This window comes from Acinonyx jubatus, unplaced genomic scaffold (assembly GCF_027475565.1).
Source record: "Acinonyx jubatus isolate Ajub_Pintada_27869175 unplaced genomic scaffold, VMU_Ajub_asm_v1.0 scaffold_20, whole genome shotgun sequence".
Taxonomy (NCBI): domain Eukaryota; kingdom Metazoa; phylum Chordata; class Mammalia; order Carnivora; family Felidae; genus Acinonyx; species Acinonyx jubatus.
The window spans coordinates 607330-633088 of record NW_026463939.1 but is presented as its reverse complement, the minus strand read 5'-3'; the positions used below and the strand labels follow the sequence as shown (position 1 = coordinate 633088).

General features: G+C 43.0%; 1 protein-coding gene and 1 long non-coding RNA gene across 5 annotated transcripts in view; both read left to right on the top strand.

Annotated features, from left to right (window-relative positions):
- The window catches only part of PLEKHG4B (pleckstrin homology and RhoGEF domain containing G4B), an 81579-nt gene that overhangs the window by 17721 nt on the left and 38099 nt on the right, over window positions 1-25759 (top strand). For all 4 annotated transcript variants that reach the window (XM_027073236.2, XM_027073249.2, XM_053213915.1 and 1 more), the window contains 2 exons: window positions 4163-4360; window positions 24044-25217. In XM_027073236.2, the coding sequence (XP_026929037.2) occupies window positions 4163-4360; window positions 24044-25217 (1372 nt within the window). The remainder of the gene's footprint in view (window positions 1-4162; window positions 4361-24043; window positions 25218-25759) is intronic.
- On the top strand, window positions 5881-8137 carry LOC128313734 (uncharacterized). The gene is made up of 2 exons (XR_008294788.1): window positions 5881-7305; window positions 7346-8137. It is a non-coding gene; the product is annotated as an uncharacterized LOC128313734 (long non-coding RNA).

The window sequence follows — 25759 nt, the reverse complement described above, 5'->3', positions numbered from 1 at the left end:
TTCAGCGCGTGTCAGGCCTGGAGAGTTGCAGGGAGGGGCCGTATGCTGAGGCCAGGTCACTGGCCTGTGCACTAGGTGCCGGGAGGAACATGCCTAGTCATGGAATGTGCAGGCATTGTGAGAGACAAGGGTATAGATTTTAAAATTCACCCTCCTTTCAATGAAGTTTTACCTAAAGTCCTTCACTGAAGAGTAAAGCCCTAAAATATTTCTCCAGACGTGAACATTTCTTGTTAAAATGCAAATAACAACACACTGATTCATAGTTCAGCAAAATGGTAATTAAGTGCTTTATACTAGTATTGTGTCACCAATCCACTAACGTACATCTGCAGAAAATCACATCCTAAGCCACAGGTAGGTTTAGGATCAAGTACACAGGCAAAGGTCCTAGTTTTGAAGTTAGCCTTCGGCTGAAACGGGAATCCTGAGCTACATGAGGAGAAGAAATCAACCATCAACCAAGTGATGACATCTGCCTTTGTCTGCTCTCTTCCCTCCTATTTCTGCACATCCTGATGGCGTGCCAGAGTGGGTGAATGGGTGAGTCACACCTTGCAGAGAGAGCGGGCACAGGCCGAACTGATGACAGGTGCCTGCATAGACATTCTCCCTGACCCTGAGGCTACTCCCTTCTCTTCCTGGGCACCCAGAGGCAGAGGAACTGTTCTAAGGATTTGCCCCCAATATTTCTCTTGGCTCACTATGGCTCTACCCCCACACGCACCTTCAGATGCCTTCACACACTGGCATTCACACACTTTTCCTCACATACACAATTTCCCTCTCACATTCACTTTCCCTCAACACACACTTTCCCTCACACGCTTTCCCTTTCATACACACTTTCTCACATACATTTGCTCTCATGTGCTTTCCCTCTCGCATACACACTTTCCCTCACACACAATTTTCTCTCACACACACTTTCCCCAACACATACACTTTCCCACACACACACTTCCCTTCACACATACGTTCTCTCTCACATACACCTTTCCCCTCTCACACACTTTCCCTCTCTCACGCACACTTTTTCTCTCACATAAACTTTCCCTCACACACTTTCCTTCTCACATACACACTTTCTCTCACACACAATTTTCTCTCACACACACTTTCCCTGACACATACACTTTCCCACACACAGACTTTTCCTCACACATACTTTCTGTCTCACTTACACTTTCCCTCACACACACTTTCCCTCTCACATACACACTTTCCCTCTCACACGCACTTTCCTTCACACACAATTTTCTCTCACACACACTTTCCCTGACAAATACACTTTCCCACACACACAACTTCCCTCACGCATACTTTTTCTCACACACACTTCTCCTCACATACACTTTCCCTCTCACACACACATTACTGCCTCACACACACTTTCGTTCTCACATACACTCTTCCTCACACATACTTTTCCTCACGCACTTTGACTCACAGACACTTTCCCACACACAGAAATACTTTCCCACACACACATTTTACCTGACACACACTTTCCCTCTCATAAACACTTTCCCTCACACACACACACTCTTCACACACTATCTCTCACACACACTTTCCCCCACACAGACACACTTTCCCTCACACATAACTTTCTCTCTCACACATACTTTCCCTCACACACACACCCATCTCTGCACACACGTTTTCCTTCACACACACACTCAACTGTAACACACATATCATTCCACTAAACATAATGGAAGAAAATACTATGCAGAGTAAATATTCCAGATGTTTGAACTTCACCCTTTAACATACCAAAGACAATGTCCCCTTTAAACATTTCTTATGGAAATCTTTCTAAGATATATTATATTGTTACATGTTCTCTTAAGCTGAATTGAATATATTAAGGTAATTTGCATCTGTTGTGATAATTTCTGCCTCTGCTCTCAAGGTCATATATGTCTGCCTCCCCCTCTTATAATTTGTGGGTCTTGAAAATACTAAATTGTGAGAATTGTATGCAAGTGGGAATGGTTGGCTTGTACTGTGCACATGCCACGGTGTTGTGCCTGGGATGGCCCTTCAGGCTGTGTCTATCCCTGGTCGTATAGTCTGCTTATTCATCAGAGCCTCTCTTCCCAAGAGCAAGATCAGGCACCATCTGCAAAGTGATTGGGGAGCTCATGAGACAGTGGCCCTGTGTGCACCATCATGCTTTGGTTGTTCCTGGTCATCAAGCACCCAGAGAGGCAGATGACAGCCAGGAAGCTGCTGTATGGGCAGTTATTCGGGACACAGTAGCCAAGAAGAGGCTAGAGAATGTGTTCCCTCTGGCTTGCCCAAGACTTCCTTAACTTACTCGACCTGGGAGATGGCCTCTGGGCAGGTAAACAGCTTCTCTTGGGCACCTCTTGCCTGGATCAGGATTTGGGTGGGATGGCACCCAGGGAGTGGAAGCTGGTGGAAGAAGTGCCCTCTAGACCAAGTATTGGGGCTTGACTCAGTCATGACAGGAATCAAAAGGCAGAGAAGGGGCCGGGGATGCTGTGAGATCCCAGAGATCTCAGCAAGTATCGCCCCCCTCCTCCTCACTTTGGGCAGTTCTCAAGGGATGAGTAGGTGGGGTGGAGGCCAGGAGACCTGCTGGGAGGCTACTAACCACAGCTGGACACAAGAATGAGGATGCATCTGCGAGTCTGGAGGAGAAGTGGGCCTGGACTTGGGTATCTGGGCAGCAGGAGGACATCTCTCCTTGGGAGGGTCCAAAGTTTGCATTTTACTTCCTCCAAAATAGATCATTAAAGACATGCCCCTTCCACCTTTACCAGTTTCTTGTATCACAATTAAGCATTTGCTTCAGATCTCTGTGAGGTACGTGACGTCTAGAGCATGAGTCCTGCCCCTGGCTCAAGACCACCTCCATTTTTCTTATGGGCTAGATATTCACTGGTAGCTCAGGTATGATTTGAGTTTTTAGACATCAGACTGACCATCTTGGTATTTTCTGGATGAAATTAGTATTTAGATAATTCCTACTGAGTGAGTGACCCTGTCTGGTGGGAAGAGCCAGGTATATGGAGGAAGGGGAACAAACAGACACGAGGAGGCCTCTGTGAGTGTAGGAGCTCCAGAGGATATCTAATCAATGCCTCACCACACCGACATGGTGGTGGGAGTTTCTAGAAGCTGAACTCACTGCAGCGCACACCTCCCTGCTCGCTGTGAGACTTGGCCTTTCAGTCAGGACAGATGGCCTGAGTCCTTATCCACTCTAGGCTCAGAGGATTCACTATTTTATTTTCAGTTTCCTGTAGCATGAACTGTTCAGAGGAGTGTCAGATGTAACTGTTGTCCCTTTAAAATCGATTTCACAATTTTAACCTCTTTGACTTTTAACTGTTATTTGTAGCCTTGCATTTCTTTTCCAAACAAATGAACCTTGTGGTATTTCCTCAGGAAATGCTACATCTAAAAATAACTTTAAACATCTTTTAAACTACAAGTATTCTGTCTTTACATAAAAGCTTGTTCTATCAAAATATGAAGAAGAAATCAGGTACCAATGATACTGTTTTCAGAATGACTGAGTGGGTGTAATTCTGTGATTTTGATAAAGGATGCCATAATGGTTTTTTTTTTAATCTTTTAAACATTATCAGTACAGTTAAAATGTATTTACTATAGGTAAACTTTTCTGAGTATTAAATTACATGTGAACCAGCTCTGTCCTTGTCACAGGGGCCTCCCCCCTTCCCTTCAGACCCAGGAGTACCAGGGAAAAGGAAGGCCCCCTGAGAAATTCCAGACGCTCCACAGATAACCCTAAAATGTAGCATTTCAGGTGCACATTTCAGAATTTAATGGGGTGGAACTTGATTGTGCCTCCGATGACAGCAGCAACAACCTCACTTAAAGTGTTAGTTAGGGTTCCCCTCATAGGCTCAGGGGTCAGGTGTACCTAATGCAGCCATGGGCACTTCCTCAGTGTGACAATGTGAAGGACCAGCAGACTGCTCCAAGAGGAACTCCCCACTATGCTGAGGGTTTGCCTGCACCTTCCCACAAAGACAAGCCACATACCCAGACATAAGACAGAGCCTGTAAAGGGGACCCTTACATAACCAGCCAGTGAAACTCTCCTCTGCACCTGTCTTCATTGATGTCTTAAATTACCCGATGCTCTCTTGCATTTCAGGATCTGGAATCCCTTGACACCTATATCCAGAACACACTGTCTTCCCTCTACCCACCTTTTGAGGCCACGGCAGCCACGGTGCTCTGGCAGCTGTTCAGTGTGGCTGAGAGGCTCCACGGTGGGGATGGGCTGCGCTGCCTCACTGACTTCCTCATTCCAGCCAAGAAGGTCCTACAATACCTGCAGCAGGAAGCCTGTGTGAGTACCTGCCCTGCAGGGGCCAAAACCTGTGTGAGACCCTCCCCTCAGGGGACAGGGCCTGTGTGATGGTTTTCCCTGCAGAAGGAAACCTGGGAGACCCTCTCCTGCAGATAATGCCTCCCTGTCCTTGACTGTATGGAAGAGACAGGCAAAGTGTTACTTGGTACCTGGAAAATATTTCAACTGAGCACATGAAATTCTAGATCTGGGGAATTATACCAGTGATGGAGGCAAAGGAAAACATGGAATTAAACTAGTAATTAAAGCAGAAATAATTCAAGTGAGCATTTGTTGTTTTCTTTCTGAAAGGAAGCTGCGAGATTAATCTCAGCCATTTTTCATAGAGTTTAATCGCATAAAATGGAGAGATCTTCGCAGTCCACTCCAGGTTTGGGGTCCATAAGGTTACTGGCTCAGCTCCTTTCCTCTGACTTCTGGCTCCTTTTCTCCATAGTCACAAATGATGAATGAACTAGGGCTTTGTGTTCCAGAAACAGGCCTCTCAGACCTGCCAGCTGTAGAGCCCACTCTGTCCACAGGTATCCATTCTGTCCACAGGTATCCCCAGTGAACTTTGACTAGTCTTCAAGCCCAGGTTAATAAATTTCTTAGGTGCTTTTTTTTTTCCTGAGTGGTATTCTATTGTATGGAATACACTGCAATTTGTTTACTCATTCATAGATTCATAGACATTTAGGTTGCTTCCAGTTTAGAATATTATGTATGAAGTTACCACGAACATCTGCATGCAAGATCTGTGTGGGCTTATGTTTTCTTGGGTAAATAGCTAGAAGTGTGATTGCTGGGCCACTTCCAACCTCTGTCTCCTGATGACTTCAGTTTTATGCCTAAGATCCATTTTGAGTTAAATTTCTGTATATGGTGTGAGGTAAGCTTCAAATTTGTTTGTCTTTGCATGTCTTATCTATCCAATGGTTCCAGCACCATTTGTTGAAAAGACCACCGTCTTTTCATTGACTCACCCAGGCAACATTGTTGAAAGTGAATTGTCAGTACAAGTGTGAATCTGTTCCTAGACTCTGTTTTGTTCCCCTGATCTGTCTCTCTTTCCTCCAGTAACATGGTTTTGATTACTGAACCTTTAGAGCGAATCCTGAAATCAGCTGGCATAAGGCCTCCCACTTTGTTCTTCTTTTTCAAAATTGTTTAGTTATTCTAGTGTCTTTGCATATCTATAAAAAATTTAGAATCTGTTAATTTATAAAAATCATACTAGGAGTTTTGATTAAGATTGCTTTAAATCTGTAGATCAATTTAGGGGAGAAGTGTCTTGGGATATTTTATTGTAGGTTATTTTTGAGGCAATTTTAAAATTAATGGCAGACAATTTGTGGGTATATTGCAGTGAGCTGCTATAGAGATTCATGGCTCAATCATATAAAAGTACATTTGATATTAAAAAGTACAAAGATCTTAAAAAGTAAGATCTTTATTAATCAGTGCCTTTTATTATTCCATTGATATTGAAGTAGGGCTTTTAAAAAAAACTACCTACATTTGATTCTTTGGGTGAAGTCGTCTACACAGAGGATTTTTTCCTTTGTGATTGTGTATCTTTTGCACACTTAAAGGGTATTGATTGATAAGAAACAGGGGTAAACAGCAGCACAGGGAACAGAAACGCCTGTCCCCTTTCAAAGGTGTGTTTTGAGAAGGTATTTTGACCTAATGTTTCACCTTCTTTCTTCTGTTGTGTTTCCTTTTCCTTTCATTTTAATCATAAGTCATCTGCCTTCCCATTTACAAAATTGCTTATTTTCTGAAAAAGCCATGTGAATACTACTACTCTTTAGTATCAATACATATTTACAAGTATACAATTTAATAAGCACAAAATGAAATTTAGGGATAACCTTGCTATTTGCATCTTTATATTGCTTTTTACTTTTGAATAAAGAAAATAAAATTCGATCATCTGTATGACATAGGAGAAAATGAACTTATCTCCACACCTATGCATATAAACATATCGTAGTTAATATAGATCAATGCAGTTTTTATTTACCTGCTGTGGTCGAAGTATGTGACTTGAAGAACATTACTAATCATACTAATTTTTTGTTGTATTCCTAAGATTTCAATGACCACCATTCTTCCATCCCTCTGTAGATACAGGAAATGTTCAAAGTGACTCATCAGCTTATTTATGACTTTCTTTCATCACAGTTTGGCTCAAAAACTATCTGCAGAAGTTAAAGGCAATCAGAAAGATATAGAAATAGAATGGTTTGCTTGATGGGGGTGGGGGGAGCAGGAGCAGGGGATTCCAATAAAGAAGATGAAATCAAATGGAAGCCAGAAAAGGAGGGAACAAACAAAACAAAGGCACAGGAATAAAAAGCACAACATATATAATAACTGGATGAAAACAAAGTTTTTAAATGGTAGCCCAGCAAAATTCCAGCCAAAGATAACTGGTGTAGCAATCATCATAAAAAATTAAATATAGTAAAAGGCAGAATGCATTATCAAGGCTAAGGCAGATCATTGAGTAATAATACTGGTAACAACCAGGAATATGCAACAGTCTGTAAACACCTAACAACATAGCCTGAAATGTTTGGTGCACAAACTGAGGGAATTAGAAGGAGTAAACATAATCATAATGGGAAAAGCAAATAGATAAACAGACCCCATATTACTTAGGATATGTCTGAACACCTGATTTCTCTCTTTCACTAATGGGCATGCGTAGAGTACTGAAGCCAGTAATTTTAAAATACACATCCTTCCCAAAGCACACATGCAACATTTTCCAGAATTAACCAAAATTTGATAAAATTCTGGTAAAATTTTACAATTAAAGGATATACATTTACTTCAAGAATGTATACAACTTGAGAATATTAGAGAGCATACACTCTTCTTAAGTGTACATATGCATTTATTGAAATTGAACAGAATTGACCATTAATCATAAGGTGGAAATAAATACCAAATTAGTATCTAATTAATCATAAGGTGGCAATAAATACCAAGAATTAGTATCTAAAGATTGCAGTGCAGGGGCGCCTGGGTAGCTCAGTGGGTTAAGTGTCTGACTTTGGCTCAGGTCATGATCTTGCTGTTTGTGAGTTCGAGTCCCACATTGGGTTCTGTGCTGACAGCTCAGAGCCTGGAGCCTGCTTTGGATTCTGTATCTCCCTCTCTCTCTTTCCATCCGTGCTCATGCTCTGTTTCTCTCTCTCAACAATAAATAAACGTTAAGAAAAACTTTTTTTAAAGATTGCAGTGCAATAAAACTCCAAATCAATAATGACAACACCTTTACATTTGGGAAATTGTACATGTACTCCTAAGTGAAGGGTCAGAGAACAGCAGAAATTGGCAAAACATTTAGGGCCAATGAACAGGTGAGCCCTCTCTCTAGTTATGGTTTAGAAGTGTGAGAGAGACTTTAACTCCTGCCAAGCAACAAGAAAGCCCTACATAAACCAAAACAATTATACTTTCCTTTAAAACCATCCAAGAGCTGTGGATACACAGAGATCTAAAAGAACCAAATTATGGAGAGATAATGACTTCCTAAGTGAGCAAGAGCAGAAGACACTTTCAAACCTGGGACCAGTGACTCAAACTGCAAAGAGGGTGGGTGGAAGAGCAACCTGACAGGGAAGGACCATCTATGCTCAGAGGAGGAGAGATTGAACTTTAAGAAACCTCAGGGCTAGTTTCACATTTAGGTCCTTAATCCATTTTGAGTGAAAGAAAGTGGTCCAGTTTCTTTCTTTTGTATATAGGTGTCTGATTTTTTCAACACCATTTGTTGAAGAGACTGTCTTTTTCTCATTGGATATTTTTTCCTGCTTTGTCAAAGACTAATTGACCATATAACTGTGGGTTTATCTCTGTGTTTTCCATTCTTTTCCATTGAGCTATGTGTCTATTTTTATGCCAGTACCATGCTATTTTGATTACTACAGCTTTGTAATATAATTTGAAGCCTGGAATTATGTTACCTCCAGCTTTTTTTTTTCTTTTTCAAGGTTACTTTGGCTCTTCAGGGTCTTTTGTTGTTCCATACAAATTTTAAGATTGTTTGTTCTAGTTCTAGTTCTAGTTTGTTGTTCTAGTGAAAAATGCTGCTGGTATTTCGATAGGGATTATGTTAAATTTCTAGATTGCTTTGGGTAGCATAGACATTTTAACAATATTTCTTCTTACAATCCATGAGCATGGGATTTCTTTCCGTTTCTTTGTGTTGTCTTCAATTTTTTTTTAATGTTTATTTAGTTTTGAGAGAAAAAGCATGAACAGGGGAGGGGCAGTGAGAGAGGGAGACACAGAATCTGAAGCAGGCTCCAGGCTCTTGAGCTGTCAGCACAGAGCCTGATGAGAGGCTTGAATTCACGAACCACAAGATCATGACCTGAGCCAAAGTTAGACGCTTAACCAACTGAGCCACCCAGACACCATCTTCAGTTTCTTTCATCAGCAGTTTATAGTTTTCAGCGTACAGGTCTTTCACCTCTTTGGTTAAGTTTATTCCCAGGTATTTTATTATTTTTGGTACAGTTGTAATGGGATTTTTTTCTTAATTTCTCTGTTGCTTCATCATTAGTGCATACAACTGCAATGTATTTCTGTACATTGATTTTGTATCCTGTGACCTTACTGAATTGATTTCTCAGGTCTAGTAGTTTTTGGTGGAGTCTGAAGGATTTTCTATATGTAGTGTCATGTCATCTGCAAATAGTGGAAGTTTTACTTCTTCCTTACGGATTTGGATGCCTTTTATATTTTTTTTTATTTTATTTTTTTAATTTACAGCCAAGTTAGCATATAGTGCAACAATGATTTCAAGAATAGATTCCTTAATGTCCCTTACCCATTTATCCCATCCCCCCCACAACCCCTCCAGTAACCCTCTATTTGTTCTCCCTATTTATGAGTCTCTTATGTTTTGTCCCCCTCCCTGTTTTTATTTTTGTTTCCCTTCCCTTATGTTCATCTGTTTTGTCTCTTAAAGTCCTCATATGAGTGAAGTCATATGATATTTGTCTTTGTCTGACTAATTTTGCTTGTCATAATACCCTCTAGTTCCATCCACATAGTTGCAAATGGCAAGATTTCATTCTTTTTGATTGCCGAGTAATATTCCTGTGTGTGTGCGTATGTGTGTGTGTATAGATACACACACACATACACACACACACACACACATACATATACCACATCTTCTTTATCCATTCATCCATCAATGGACATTTGGGCTCTTTCCATACTTTGGCTATTGTCGATAGTGCTGCTATAAACATGGGGGTGCATGTGTCCCTTCAAAACAGCACACCTGTATCCCTTGGATAAATACCTAGTAGTGCAATTGCTGGGTCATATGGTAGTTCTATTTTTAATTTTTTGAGGAACCTCCATACTATTTTCCAGAGTGGCTGCACCAGCTTGCATTCCCACCAGCAATGCAAAAGAGATCCTCTTTCTCTGCATCCTTGCCAACATCTGTTGTTGCCTGAGTTGCTAATGTTCGCCATTTTGACAGGAGTAAGGTGGTATCTCATTGTGGTTTTGATTTGTATTTCCCTGATGTTGAGCATTTTTTCATGTGTCGGTTGGCCATCTGGATGTCTTCTTTGGAGAAGTGTCTATTCATGTCTTTTGCCCATTTCTTCACTGGAGTATTTGTTTTAGGGTGTTGAGTTTGATAAGTTCTTTATAGATTTTGGATACTAACCCTTTATCTGATATGTCATTTGCAAATATCTTTTCCTATTCTGTCAGTTCCCTTTTAGTTTTGCTGATGGTTTCCTTCGCTGTGCAGAAGCTTTTTATCTTGAAGAGGTCCCAGTGGTTCATTTTTGCTTTTGTTTCCCTTGCCTCTGGAGACGTGTTGAGTAAGAAGTTGCTGCGGCCAAGGTCAAAGAGGTTTTTGCCTGCTTTCTCCTCTAAGATTTTGATGGATTCCTGTCTTACATTTAGGTCTTTCATCCATCTTGAGTTTATTTTTGTGTGTGGTGTAAGAAAGTGGTCCAGGTTCATTCTTCTGCATATCGCTGTCCAGTTTCCCAGCACCACTTGCGGAAGAGACTGTCTATTCCATTGGATATTCTTTCCTGCCTTGTCAAAGATTAGTTGGCCATACATTTGTGGGTCCATTTCTGGGTTCTCTATTCTGTTCCATTGATCTGAGTGTCTGTTTTTGTGCCATGGATGCCTTTTATTTCTTTTTGTTGTCTGCTTGCTGTGGCAAGGACTCCCAGTACTATGTTGAACAAAAGTGGTGAGAGTAGACATCCATGTCTTGTTCCTGACCTTAGGGGAAAGCTGTCAGTTTTTTACCATTGATGTCAGCTATGGGTTTGTAATATGTGACCTTTATGATGTTGAGGTCTGTTCCCTCTACACCTACTTTGTTGAGGGTTTTTATCATGAATGGATGTTGTACTTTGTCAAATGCTTTCTCTGCATCTACTGAAATGATCATATGGTTTTTATCCTTTCTCTTACTGATGTGACGTATCATGTCAATTGATTTCTGAATATTGAACCATTCTTGCGACCCAGGAATAAATCCTGCCACATCATGATGAGTGATTTTTTTAACATATTGTTGGATTTTGTTTGCTAGTACTTTGTTGAGGAGTTTTGCATCTGTGTTCATTAGAGATATTGGCCTTTAGCTCTCTTTTTTTGCTATTGTATCTCTATCTGGTTTTGGAATCAGTAATGTTGGCCTCATAGAATGAATTTGGGAGTTTTCCTTCCTCTTCTATTTTTGGGAATAATTGGAGAAAAATAGGTATTAACTCTTCTTTACATGTTTGGTAGAATTTGCCTGTGAAGCTGTCTGGCCCTGACCCTGTATGTGAGACCTGAAACCATTAAAAGTCCTATAAGCAAGCACAGGCAGTAATTTCTCTTGACACTGGCCATAGCAACATTTTTTTAGATATGTCTCCTGAGGCAAGGCAAACAAAAGCAAAAAAAAAAAAAAAAACTATTGGGACTACACCAAAATAAAAAGCTTATGCACAGCATATGAAACAATCAACAAAAGTAAAAGACAACCTAATGGGAGAAGATATTTTACAAATTATGTATCCAATAAGAGTTTAATATCAAAAATATATAAATAATTTATATAAATCAACACCAAAAAATATTCTGATTAAAAGTGGTCAGAATTAATGAACAGACATTTCTTCAAAGAAGACATACAGATGGCTAACAGGTACATGAAAAGATGTTCAACATCACTGATCATCAGGGAAATGCAAATCATAACTATAATGAGATATCACCTCATACCTGTGAGATTGGCTAAAATCAACAACCCAAGAAACAACATGTGCTGGCAAGGATTTGGAGAAAGGGAAACCCTCATGCGCTGTTGGTGGGAATGCAAACCGGTGCAGCCACTCTGGAAAACAGTATGGAGGTTCCTCAAAAAGTTAAAAAGGGAACTACCCTATGATCCAGTAATCACACTACTGTGTGGTTTACCCAAAGAATATGAAAACATTAATTCAAAGGGATATGTGCACCCTATGTTTATTGCAGCATTATTAACAATAGCCAAACTATGGAAGCAACCCAAGTGTCCACTGATAGATGAATGGGTAAAGAAGATGTGGGACACACACACACACACACACACACACACTGGAATATTACTCAGCCATAATAAAATCTTACAATTTGCAACAACATGGAAGGAGCTAGACAGTGTAATGCTAAGCAAACTAAGTCAGAGAAAGACAAATACCATATGATCTCACTCATATGCAGAATTTAAACAAATGAGCAAAGGAAAGAAAGAGAGACCAACCAAGAACTATAGAGAGCACACTTAACTATAGAGAACACACTGATGGCTACCAGAGGAGAGGTGAGTAGGGGAGGAGTCAAATAGGTGATGGGGATGAAGGAGTGCACTTGTGATGAACCCTGGGTATTGTATGGGAGTGTTGAATCACTAAATTGTACACCTGAAACTAATATTACACTGTATGTTAACTAACTGGAATTTAAATAAGATTTTTTAAAATATATGACAAAAGCACAAAATGTGGGAGGGAGTAAATTGAATTATACTACTCTAGGTTCTTACATTGTTTTAAAGTAACAAAATGTTACTTGAATAAAGATGCATGTTGTAGTCTTGAGAGCAACTACCGAAAGCAACACGAAAAGGTATAACCGAAAAATCAGTAGAGGAGATAAATGGAATCCAAAACACAGAAGAGAGGATAAAAGGAAGAACAAAGAAACAGATAGGCAAATAGATGAACAGATGACAGATGTGAAGATGACAGATTTAATCCAACCATATTTGTAATTATTTTCAACGTACTTAAATGAACTAAAAAATCCAACTGAAAGCAAATACTGCCAGACTCAGGCTGAGAAAAAGGCAAGACCAACTAAATGCTGGTTATAAGGAATGCCCTTTAAAATATAAACACATACAAAGGGTGAAAGAAAAAGAATGGAAAAAGATATGCCAGTAAGTATGAGTAGGTGAGGTGATGATCTTTCTGTTAGACAAGTTAGGTCTCTGACAGAGTCACAGGAGACACATGGGGACAGGACAATTCATAGTGATAAAAGCCTCCATTTATCAACAGAGTACCTAGTAAGAGAGCTTCTGAGTACATTAAGACAAACAACTGGCAACACTAAATGGAAATTTTCATGTACTTCTGTCAAAAATTGATAAAATGATAAGTAAAAAAAATCAATAAGGATATAAAAGATCCAAACAACACCTAACAAACTGACCTATTTGACATTTATAGAACATTACATCCAACAAATGCAGAACACACATTCTTTCCAGTGCACGTGAAATTTTTTCAAGATAGACAACATGCTGTAGGTCTATAAAAAATACAATTTCATAAATTTGAAATGGCAGAAATAAAGTATTTTTTGTAACCACAATGCTATCATCAGAATTAAATAACAACAAATAAGTAGAAACTCCCAAATTTTTGGAAATCAAATAACACATTTCGAAAGAACCCATGACTTAGAGAAATCACAAGGAAAATTATTGGAACTGAATCATAATGAAAACACAATGTGCAGAAATGTTTACATACAACTAAAGCAATGCTTAATGTATAATATAGTTTAAACTAATATGTAGTTTTGTGGAGGAAGTCTGATATCACTTACCTAAATTTCCACCTTAAGGTAGGAAAAGAAGAGCTAATTAAATCCAATTTAATTGAACCCTAAACTGATTAAATATGAATGCAGAAATAAAGAGGGATAGCTTTTTCTGTGAAAACGAGTTGAATGTTCAGCAGAGACTCCCTAAAGTCTTACAAAAAGGTGCCATCACATTAGGTATGAGCAAGACACCTGAGAGACTGGGATATTTGGGGGGAAATCCGGAAGAGTTCTCCATCCATATTCTTTGCCTACTGTCTTTATGTTCTCGCTCCATTTGAGAGGTGCTGTGAGACACAGCAACATGACTGTGGCCAACCCAGGGGAGACAGTAGAGCCTCCAAGTCAGCAGAGAAAAGATGGGTCTCTGTGCCTGTTAGAGTCCCATGAAGAGACTGACCCACACAGAAATCTACCTCAGGGAGCTTAGTGTAGAGAACTATCATCTAGTAACATGGGATTAACCGTAAAGGAGCCATGAGAGCTCACCTGGGGCTGAGGGAGAGCACTGGGAGGGACAAACCTCTAAGGGATGGAGGTTCAGGAATGTGCATTTACATATTTAAATTAAAAATAAAACATTCTGAGTGTGTATGGCCATTCTTTTATAGTGATGGACTGCTCTGACAGACCAGCTACCAGTCCTGATTACCCAGAGCCAGAGGGACTGTGAACAATGCGGTCAGCATGGGAGTCGCAGGGAGGGGGGCAGGTCTCAGGGGTGTGGTGAGCGGTCACCTAGCACTGTGCAGGCCACTTAGGAAAACACCAGCAGAGGCTTTTGTCTATGAGTTAGGGTGAAACACAGAGAGGGGAGGGGACTGACTTCTCAGGCTCAAGGTCGCAAAAAGGAAACTGATAGATTGATGGCAGAAACATCTAGTAAATCTGTGTTTCAGAAGCCAATGAGCAGCCAAATAAAAGCTGTTTCTTACATCATGTTTGCAGAGAACTCATAGACATAAGTAAAATACTAAGTCCTGTATAAAAGTCAGCCTTGGAGAGGCAATGTCCAGAAGAGGCACTACTTGCCCGCAGAAACTCTGGGGAAACCCAGCCTCTTGGTGGTCAGAGAGGCACCAGGTACACGACAAGACAGGTTTTTGCTTACTGACAAGCATAAAAATATAGATTAATATTCAGAGCAGGGAGAATTCAGTACGATAGACTATCTGAAACTCTTGTCATATTTGTGGAAATATGTGTGGACACTATAGTGTCACACACAGTTAGAATCAGACATCTTAGACCACAGCAAAGGATCTAAAATACAGGACCAGATTTATTCATAACAGTACATGTTGTGACATTACTTACAATAGTTAAAAAATGGAAATAAATGTTAGGGGAATGGTTAAATTAATAGTGTATAAATATGATGGACTGTTATACACAGGTTAAAATTGTTTTGAAAGAAGTTTTTAAAAAATACATGAGGAAATTATTATAATATGAAGCCAAAAAGTGGTGTATATTTGTTTCACATCAGTTTTTTTTTGAATGTTTATTTATTTTTGATAGAGAGAGAGAGAGAGACAGAGCATGTGTGGGGGAGGGGCAAAGAGAGAGGGAGACACAGAATCCGAAGCAGGTTCCAGGCTCCGAGCTATCAGCACAGAGCCTGATGCGGGGCTCAAACTCATGAGCCATGAGATCGTGACCTGAGCCAAAGTCGGACGCTCAACCGACTGAGCCACCCAGGCACCCCTTGCATCAGTTTTTTAACATGTACTTGTAAAACCATGACAAGGGGACATGTGGTGATGTCAGCATGCCTGTGCTGTGGTAGACCTGTGAGTACGGAAAAAGGCCAGTTGTGCATGTTCTACTTTCCTAATTTTAGAAATATCCCCTAATTACTAAAATCAAAAATGAAACTGGGGAGCCTGGATGGCTCAGGCGGTTGAGCATCCAACTTTGGCTCAGGTCATGATCTCGTGGTTCGTGGGTTTGAGTCCCACATCAGGCTCTGTGCTGACAGCTTGGAGCCTGGAGCCTGCTTCAGATTCTGTGTTTCCCTCTCTCTCTGCCCCTCCCCCGCCCATTCTCTGTCTCTCTCTGTCTCTCTCAAAAATGAAGACTCTTAAATATGGAGAACAAACAGAGGGTTGCTGGAGGGGTTGTGGGAGGGGGGATGGGCTGAATGGGTAAGGGCATTAAGGAATCGACTCCTGAAATCATTGTTACACTATATGATAACTAATTTGGATGTAAATTTAAAAAAATAAAATTTAAAAATTAAAAAAAATAAATACACTTTAAGTATATGAAGACACAAATAAAAACATTTAAATTAAAAAAATGAATAAACATTTAAAAAAAATTTTTTTAAAACCCACAAGGCCGAGGTAAATGGAGGTGCATATGGCAGCCAGACTGTGCACAGAGTTAAGGCTGAGGGCATATTGAAGACCATCTAGTGGCCTGACCACTGCACATTCACCATTTGAGAAGGCAGTTGGTCTGCAAATACTCTCAGCTGTCTCTGGTTCCTAATGGTAGGTTGCTGTGTGGACCACCTGGGGTCAGCCACAGGACCAGGGGTACAGGGCCATGACAGCAAACAGTGAGGACAAGGTTCCATGGACACACAGAGAGGGAAGCTCATCCGTCTGTGTCCATTCAGGCCCAGGACAAGTGGACAGTACATAGTCTCCATGAAACAATGGGCTGGGGAGTCATCAAAGACCCAGGGAGGCTCAGCCTCACTTCTCATATTTAATCTACAACCAAGTTCTCCTTCTGGCTTTTCCAAAGGACCATAGAAGTTTTGTTCTATTTTAAGTTTTCCAAGTCGGAGAGTGAAGCTGAGCTTTTTGGAGTACTGTAGTAACTGCTGTGGTACATCTATTATAATTGAAAACCTGCTACTGATCTAGAGAAATTCAGGTTCCTGGACTGCTGTTGAAAGCCTGTTATAAAGAAGGACCCAGAGCGCCTGAGTGGCTCAGTTGGTTAAGCGTCTGACTCTTGATTTCAGCTCAGGTCATGATGTCACAGTTCTTGAGTTTGAGCCTTACATTCCAGCTCTGTACTGACAGTGCAGAGCCTCCTTGGGATTCTCTCTGCCCCTCCCTCTCTCTCTCTCTCAAAATAAATAAATACAAAAAAAAGGACCCTGCTTATGTTTTTATAGCAGCTGAACTGCAGCTCATAAACAGTGAAACCCACTGACTTCCTTTTGAATAATAATAAAAAAAAAAAACACTTTGGTTCTGATGCTTCTTTCTTGACACACTGTGAATGTTCTGAGCACACCATTTAGAGAAGATGTTGAAATGAGATAAAGAATTGCTCCTTGCAACCTGGAACTGGATCTATTCAGAACATGACTAGAAGATTTATAACATCTATCTAATTTGGCTGCAAAAGATTTATAATCAAAACCTTGGTAGATTTGCCCAAGGAGAATCTCAGAATTATGGATTGTGTTGGGGCCAAGAAGAATGGTGTTCCTTGTTTCTTTTTCAAACCTTTGATATACATTCTACTTTGGAATAATATTGCCATAATTTCTTTGTTCGTGGCATATGCATTATTGTGAAATTATAGTCAAATCCCCCACAAGTTCAACCTGAAGAAACTTCTTTTCATCATTTCAGTTATTACAAAAAAGACCATTTTGACAAAATTCAACATTGTTTCATGATAAAACCACTTAAACTAAGAATGGAAAGAAACTGCCTCAACAAAAGAAAGGCCATGTATGGAAAAACCCACAGCTAATTCATACTCGGTGGTGAAAGACTAAAAGGGTTTCCTCTAAGATCAGGAATAAGACAAGGATGCCCACTTCCTAGAAGTTCTAGCCAGAGCAATCAGGCAAGAAAAAGAAATTAAAGACATCCAATTCAGAAAGGAAGAAGTAAAACTATCTCTGTTCACAAATGATGTGATCTTATATGTAGAAAACCCTAAAGATTCCACACAACAAAATTGTTGGAACTAATAAACAACTTCTGCAAAGTTGCAGGATACAAAAGTACACACAATTCAGTGTGTTTCTACATACTAATGATGAACAATCTGAAAAGTAAACTAAAAAGGAGTAAACTAAAAGAAGATTTACAATAGCTTCCAAAGGAATAAAATATGTAGTAATAAAGAGGTGAAAGACTTGCATATTGAAAACTACAAAACGTTGCTTGAGAAAGAAAAGAAGACCTAAGATATGGAAAGACATCCATGTTCACGGACTGGAAGATTTAATACTGTGAAGATGGCAGTATTACCCAAAGTGATCTGCAGAGTCAATGTGGTCTCTATCAAAACCACACCAATGTTTTTTGCAGTAATAGAAATATCCATCCTAAAATTCCTATGGAATCTCAAGGGAGTCCAAGTAGCCAAAGGAATCTTGAAGAAGAACAAGGTTGGAAGACTCACATTTCCTGATTTTTAAAACTCATTACAAAGCTACAGTAATTAAAATAATGTGGTACTGCCATAAGACAAACATATAGAACAATGGAACAGAGTAGAGAGCCCAGAAATAAATCATCACGTATATGGTCAAATGATGTTTGACAAGGATGCCAAGACCATTCAGAGGGTAAGGACAGTTTTTTCAACAAATGGTGGTGGAGAAATTAGTCAGTTTTTCAGATGAGGAAATTAAAGTACCGAAGTTGAAGGCATCTACCACAGATTGCAGATGTACGAATGGATATATGTTGTATGCTCGGCATCTCTGCCTTATCATTTAGGAGGTACCTCTCCACCATGCTGCCATGATGCTCCACTATTCTGGAAAGGCTGTGGCTCTCTGTGTTCACCCTTTATCCCACCTTCAGACACCACCTTCAGGGATTGGCACATGACCTACTGCTATAGACTGAATGTTTGTGTCCCCCACAAAATTTGTATGTTTTCCATATGTGATAGAATTAAGAAGTGGATAGATAGAATTAAGATAGAATTAAGAAGCGATTTGGTCCATCCCATCCATGCCATTATAAAGGATGTCCTAGAGAGCACGCCCTTGCCCCTTCTGACATGTGTGAGGACACAGCAAAAAGTTGGTCATCTGTGAACCAGGCAGCTGGTCCTGACCAGACAACAAAAATGCCAATACCTTGATCCTGGACTTTCCAGGCTACAGGATAGTGAGAAAGACATTTCTGTGTTTATAAGCTACCCAATCTATAGTATTTTTGTTAGAGCAGCTTGGAAGGACTGAGACGCCCAGTCGGAGTCTTCCCTGGAACTTGAATAAAGATATTGAAGACAAGATACCCTCTTTCCACTGGGTTTATGTATCAGGAGGATTTGCATCTTGACCCAGCCTGTCTGCACAGTGAAGCCAAGTGGGGCAAGGGAGAGAAACAGCCCCAGTGACATGTTTAAGCCCCCTACTTGGACTAGGTCTGAAGCCCCTCTCCTCCAGGCTTCCCAGTGACACAAGACAAATTCATCTGACAACCCAAAGAGTCTTGATTAATCCACCCAGCATGCACTGTCCCATCACCCACTTTCATTCATCCTGGGGCCTGCCCCCCTCGTGCCATTTCCCCTGCACCTGGTGGAAGTTCTACTTACCTTTCAAAGGCCAGTGCAACCACAGCTCTCCTCTCCAGCTCACTCCCCATGGCCGTGCCCAAGAAGATTCTCTGTCCTCTGTGTCATCACAGCACTTGGTGCTCACCATTTATCAGCCTGAATTGTGGATGGCTGCCTGGGTGTCCCTGCCAAGTGGTACTGGACAGGGGTTAGGATCGCAGGCTCTGTGAGAGGAATGATGTGGGTTCTGCCACTACAAACTCTGTAAAGACCTAGGCAAGCCATCTTTTCATCTCTCTGGTCTTTGATTCTGTTCATCTATAGACAAGGTAGTAACAGTACCCGCCTGAGCAGACACTTGACTGTCTAGCTTATGGTCTTTCCCAACCCTTGTCTTTTGCTGCCTCCCACTACAGAGACATCCACTTTCCAAGCCTTCCTTGTAACCGGGGGAAATCACTGGCTCCTTTATGGCCTATGATAGATAAAGAGAAGTCTGCTGGGGGCAGGAATATTTATGAGAACGTACTCCCATAGGAAAGACAATACACAGGAAGCTACTTTTCCCTGCTTGAGACATTGGGTATAAGGGTGTGACCACTAGGCTGGGGAAGTCATCCCAGGACCATGCAGTAACCAGCATCAGAATGAAACACATGTACATGGAAGGCTGTGAAAGAGAAAGCACCCAGTTCTCGGTGTCTGTGAGCCTCTGCTCCAACCATGGGGCTTTTGTCCTTCACACTCTGCAGTGAGAGAATTCCTCCTCTCCATCATTTAGCCAAGATTCAGCAGGCATCTTATCACCTGCAGCTGATGAGTCCCAACCAGCATATCTTCTCGTGAAGTAAGGGTTCAATGCCATCATGGATGCAAAGTGCTTAGCGTGTTGTTGGCCTTCACTCAGTGTTGGTTAAAGATGACTACTGCTATCACAGCTGCTCAAGGCCATTCCACAGGTACTACATCCCACTGCAGAGACAGAAGATGCCAGCAACACATACTTGGCACATTTTATCCCCTGCCCAGCCACCCGACAGAGGGAAGCACATCTGCCAGGGCTGTTGTTTCACATCTGCATCCAGCCTGCAGTGGCATGAAAGAGCAGAGGAGGAGAGGGGCCAGCCTCTCCCCAGCCTCAGCGGTTTCTCCCTGGCAGTGCCCTTTGGGGTCTGGGCAGTGGAGCTGTTTTCATGCCAGGAGGGGGAGTGACAGGGCTGGGGTGTGAGGGCTGCACAGTCCTCCCATACTCCCCACCTTGAGTCTGCTCAGGCCCCCCAGGAAGGGGTCACCTACCAGTGATGGTTGGCCTTGGACCCTCTGCTTCCAGAACTTTCTGTCATGAAGCTCATTCCTGGGGCTCACACCACTGACCCCAGCTGCATACCTTTAGGCCACAGCTCAGGTTGGACTTCTCTCCTTGGGAGAAAGTGGTCCTTGGGAATCTCACTGCTGCTGACCACAGGGCTGGATGATGTCCTGGATCTTCATGTCCAGCGTGAGGTGGGTGCTGACCATATAGCAAGGACACTGGCCACACCTGTGGCCACCCAGATTGGTGGGCACTGGCTCCACCCCATGCCATGGCCACACCCATCAACCTGCTCCATGGCCTCAGATTCCACAGAAGCATGTGACACCCAGGTGGGCCTCCAGGCCCAACAATGGGCATGGTATTTTAATTTGTCAGAGCAAAATTGGGGGAAAATAAATATGCAGCATTGAAGTGGTCTGGGCGAAGAGTTTCTCATAGCACAGGAGAGGCTGATGAAATACTATTAGGTGATAAAATTACCATGCACTGCTGTATTTTTGTGATGTGATCTCAGCCATTAAACATACACGGGAAAAGGGGCACCTGGGTGGCTCAGTCAGTTAAGTGTTCGATTCTTTGTGTCAGCTGGTTCATGGGTTCGAGCCCCATGTTGGGCTCTGTGCTTGCAGCGTGGAGCCTGCTTAGGATTCTCCCTCTCTCACTCTCTCTATCTCTGCCCGGCTCCTGTTTGTTCTCACACGCACGCGCGCTCTCTCTCTCTCTCTGTTAACATTTGAAAAAATACACAGGAAAAAATAATGAAATGAAACACACATAAATGTCAACAATTCTGACTTCTGGGGGTTGGTGTTGGGATTGTTGTTTTGTTTTTTCTGAACCCTCCAGTTTCTGCAATGCACGAGTATTATTTTTCCAATCTGAAAATCTTAATTTAAAAAAATAATTAATCTTTATTCACTTTTGAGAGAGAGACAGAGCGCCAACAGGGGAGGAGCAGAGAAAGAGGGAGACACAGAATCCAAAGCAGGCTCCAGGCCCTGAGCTGGCAGCACAGAGCCTGACGCGGGGCTTGAACTCACAAACCATGAGATCATGACCTGAGCTGAAGTCGGATGCTCAACCAACTGAGCCACCCAGGCGCCCCTGAAAAATCTTAATTTTTAATTAAATGGGGCTACAGGTGTGAGGGTACCTGGCAGGTGCTCAGTAAATACTAGCTGTGTCTGCACCAGACCCTCACCTTCCTCCCAGGCCGTGGCTCCTGGAGGTTGGACAGTGCCTCCCCCTTCTTGGCGACCCAGTGTGAGTACACGGTAAGGACCTGCTTAATGAGGCCTTCACTCTTAGGAATACACCAGTGTGGGGGGAGCCTGAGTGGCTCAGTTGGTCAAGCGTCCGGCTTAGGTCATGATCTCACGGTTTGTGGGTTTGAGCCCCACAACTGGCTCAGTGCTGTCAGCTCAGGTTCCCTTTCTCTCTGCCCCTCCCCTGCTCAAGCTTTCTCTTTCAAAAATAACTAAACATTTTTTAAAAATCTAAAAAAAGAATCTACCAGTGTATTTAAGGTACAATTTCCAACTCCAGGTGTATGAAAACATTAAGTATTTTGTAAACCTCAACTCTTAGGAAAACTAACATAAATGCGAAAGGCAACCTTCAGTAAGACATCAAACTCTAAGTTTTAAGGTGACAAAAGATACCACAAAAAAGTCAAGAAATTCAACTTGTATAAAATTTAAGCTTCTATAGGGAGGAAAGAAACATAACTATAAAGCAAGTAAACTGGGACAAATATGAGTGCCTAATAGACACATAACACAAACATTTGCTAATGGTGGGTAGAAAAAAAATTGTCAATTTTTTACAAACCTGACAGCAACTAAGAAGGCAAAAACAAGGCCACAATTCATAAAAGGAACAAAAAGACATACAGAAAATTTACAGAAAAAACAAATATCGAAAACAGTGTTGGCTTGACTATCACATAAGTACAAATTAAAACAACAATATTCCACAGTATGTATACTAGTTTAGAAAAAGATTCCTCAATGTAAAGGCTTGTCCTGGGGAGCCTGGGTGGCTCAGCCAGTTAAGCATCTGACTTTGGCTCGGGTCATGATCTCGTGGTTCAGGAGTTTGGTGCCGTGTCGGACTCTGTGCTGACAGCTTAGAGCCTGGAGCCTGCTTTGGACTCTGTGTCTCCCTCTCTCTGCCCCTTCCCCGCTCATTCTCTCTCTCTCTCTCTCTCTCTCAAAAGTAAATAAAAAACATTAAAATAATTTTTTTAAAAGCCTTGTCCTACTGAATCTTGGTAAAGTGACTTATCACTGCTGACAATGTGTCTTTTGATGACAAATTGGTCATACTGCCAAGAATCATGAAAGACACTCATTCCCCCCCTCCCCTGCTTGCGCTCTGTCTCTCTCTCAAAAATAAATAAACATTTTAAAAAGATTAAAAAATAAAGGAACAAGAAATGGTATCATGGAAATGTCGCTTGCATTTCTTATTTATGATAGAAACAGATAACCACCTGGGTGGCTCAGGTGGTTAAATGTCTGACTCTTGATCTCAGCTCAGGTGTTGATCTCAGAGTTGTGAGTTCAGGCCCTGTGTTGGGTTTTGCACTGGGTGTGAAGCCTACTAAAAAGAGAGAAAGAAAAGAGAAGAGAAGAGAAAAGGAAAGAAAGAAAAGAAGCAAAGCCCTGTAGATTTCCCACGGAGGAAAGGAAGGAAGGAAAGGAAGGAAAGGAAGGAAAGGAAGGAAGGAAGGAAGGAAGGAAAGAAATAAGGAAGGAAGAGAAGCCCTGTAGATTTCCCACAGAGAACAGGAAGTCACCACCAGCATGGCCACTATGAAAGAGGAACATGGAGAAATGTTGGCTAAGGATGACTACAAACTGGAACATTAAGTTATATGTACATTGTTACTGCAGTCTAGAGAAGTTGTGTCCTGCGTGGACAAGGTGAAAAAAAAAAAAAAAGTAAAAAAACCTCAAGATATATCAGAATGAGATCACTTCTTTTTCATCTTCTCGATTATTGTAATAATGTATGTGCAATACGTCAGTGCTGGAGTGGGGAGAAGCAAAGTGTATTGTAACAACCGGTACCAAAGAGTGTGCTCCCCTGTTAGGGTGTGAGCTGCAGCTACTGATACATTGGGGGTCCCACCCCTTGTTCCCCAAACTGCCAAACACTCTCTTGCCCATGCCAGACGCTGCCTGTGTTTGCCTGTGTCTTATCCGTCCTGCCATCGAAACCTTTTCTACAGCAAGTTCTTTCCAAAGATGTGCTTGGGAACTCACCTGCATAGTCTACAGCTGTGTTGTAAACTTCATGGACTCCTTCAAATAAGTAGAAGGACCCACTGTATTCGGTGGGAGATTGCAGCCGATATTGTTGGTGTCCCTGTGGGTCCTGGCACCCCCTCACTGTGCCCCTGACCCTGTGATTCCAGAAGTAGCCCTGCTCTCGGGGGGCTGCTTGTGGGCACCTAGGAGAGCCAGAAATGCTGTGAAGCTTAGACCAGGGGCTGGTGTGGTGAGCTGGTGAGGGCCCAGACCCTTCCCCAGGTGGAGACGGCTCCTAGGAGAGACTTGGCCCAGAGTCCCCAGGCTGCCGGTGGTAGCACTGCCTGGGTGGCTCCTCCAGTGGCTTCCTCCCTCCTGTCCTATTGCCCGCCTCCCCCCAGCCTCCCACGAGGAGCTACCACGAAGGTCTAACCTCCTTCCCTCCCTCTCTCATCCCAGGCCAGGTACACAGGCCTCATCTTCTTCCATGAAGGCTGGCCACTGTGCATCCATGAGAAGATCGTGGTGCAGCTGGCATCCCTCCGTGGAGTTAGGCTCAGGCCTGGGGACTTCTATCTACAGGTCACATCGGTGGGGAAGCAGTCAGCCAGACTGGTTTTAAAATGCCTCTCTCAGCTTGGACGGGGCTCAGAAGAAGTTACTGTCCCTGAGGCCATGTACAGCTGCGTCTTCACAGGAGAGTTCCTGGAACAGCTGAACGGGGAGCGGAACGGTGTCCCCTTGCAAAACTGCTTGCTGACCTCAGGCTCCGCCGTCTTCCGCACCCCATGGAGCAGTGTCACAGACCCCATCTTTGTCCCAACATTCAGGACCGCCCTGCCCCACCGCAGCTGCCCCAGGCCTGAGCAGCCACCACCTAGAAGTGCCTCCAAAGCTCTGGCCCCAGCACCAGTCATGGCCAGCACTCGTCCCCATGAGAGTACCCCTCCCAGTGACACCCCCACCCTGCCCCACTGTGGTGGGCAACCCGGCAGTGACCAGCCCATCCACCAGCCTTCCGCAGGAAGGGCTGGGTGGGAAAACCCTAGAAGCACGTTCTGGAGCTCTGACGGAGGCCTTGTAGGGGTGGGGCCCTCAGAGCCAGGCTTGTGGGAAGGACCAGGAGAGAGCCTGGACCCCACAGACAAAAGAGATGGTCCCCAGGCCCTCACTGTCCATGAGGACATGGGCAGCCCAAGTTCCAGAAGGCAGTCACCCAGGGACCCAGCCTGCATGGAGGCCAGACGTTGGTTTAGGAAGTCCTATATGGAGGCCCTGCGGAACCCCATGCCCCTGGGCTCCAGTTCCGAAGAGTCCCTTGGGGATGAGGCCTGCAGCTCCGAGACCATAGCGGCTGGGGCAGCGGCCAGCCGAACCCAGAAGGAAACCCCCAGCCTCTGGGGAGACCATGGGGAGATCTCAAGTCAGGAAAGCGATCCAGGAGCCGCTAGGAGCACCCTTCCCAGGCGGTCTCGGTCCTGTGACAGGTCCTTCAGGAGCTCCCGAGGTGAGGCCCGGCGGGCCTCCCACCACTCACTCAGCACCAGGCCTGGAGGTCTTTTAGGAGGACAAGCCGAGGGGACCAGACGTGCAGGCTCCAGCGGCCCCTCCTGCACCACAGGGGAGAGTCCAGGTAACGGCCCCAACCCTGACCCTTCCTGCTCCTCCCTAGCCCACCTGCCACATCCCTCCCCCCTTCCCCTCTTCCCTTCTCCCACTCCATGCTGTAACTTTTCTCTGGTCAGTGACACAGGAGAAGCCTGTGTCCACATCCATATCGACTGTTGAAAACAATGTTTGTGTGTGCCCCGTCCCTGTGGCTGCTACAAGGAACACAGACAGTGGGGCTGAGGACATTTGTCCTGTCAGTTCTGGGGCCAGAAGTCTGACATCAAGATATTGGCGTGGCTGTGCTCCCTCCAGAGGCTCTAGGGGAGGGTCCTTCCAGCTATAGGGGGCTCCCCCACCCCTCCATCTTCTCCCGATGTCTCTGTGCCTCAAACCTCCTCCTTTCTCTTAAAAAGACACCTATCTTTGGATTCAGGGCCCACCCAGCACTTCAGTTATTCATATCTACAAAGACCTTTTCCAAGTAAGGTGACGTTCACAGGTTCTGGGAGTAGACACATCCTTTTGGGGTCACTGCTCACCCTGTCACAGTGCATTAATACCCTT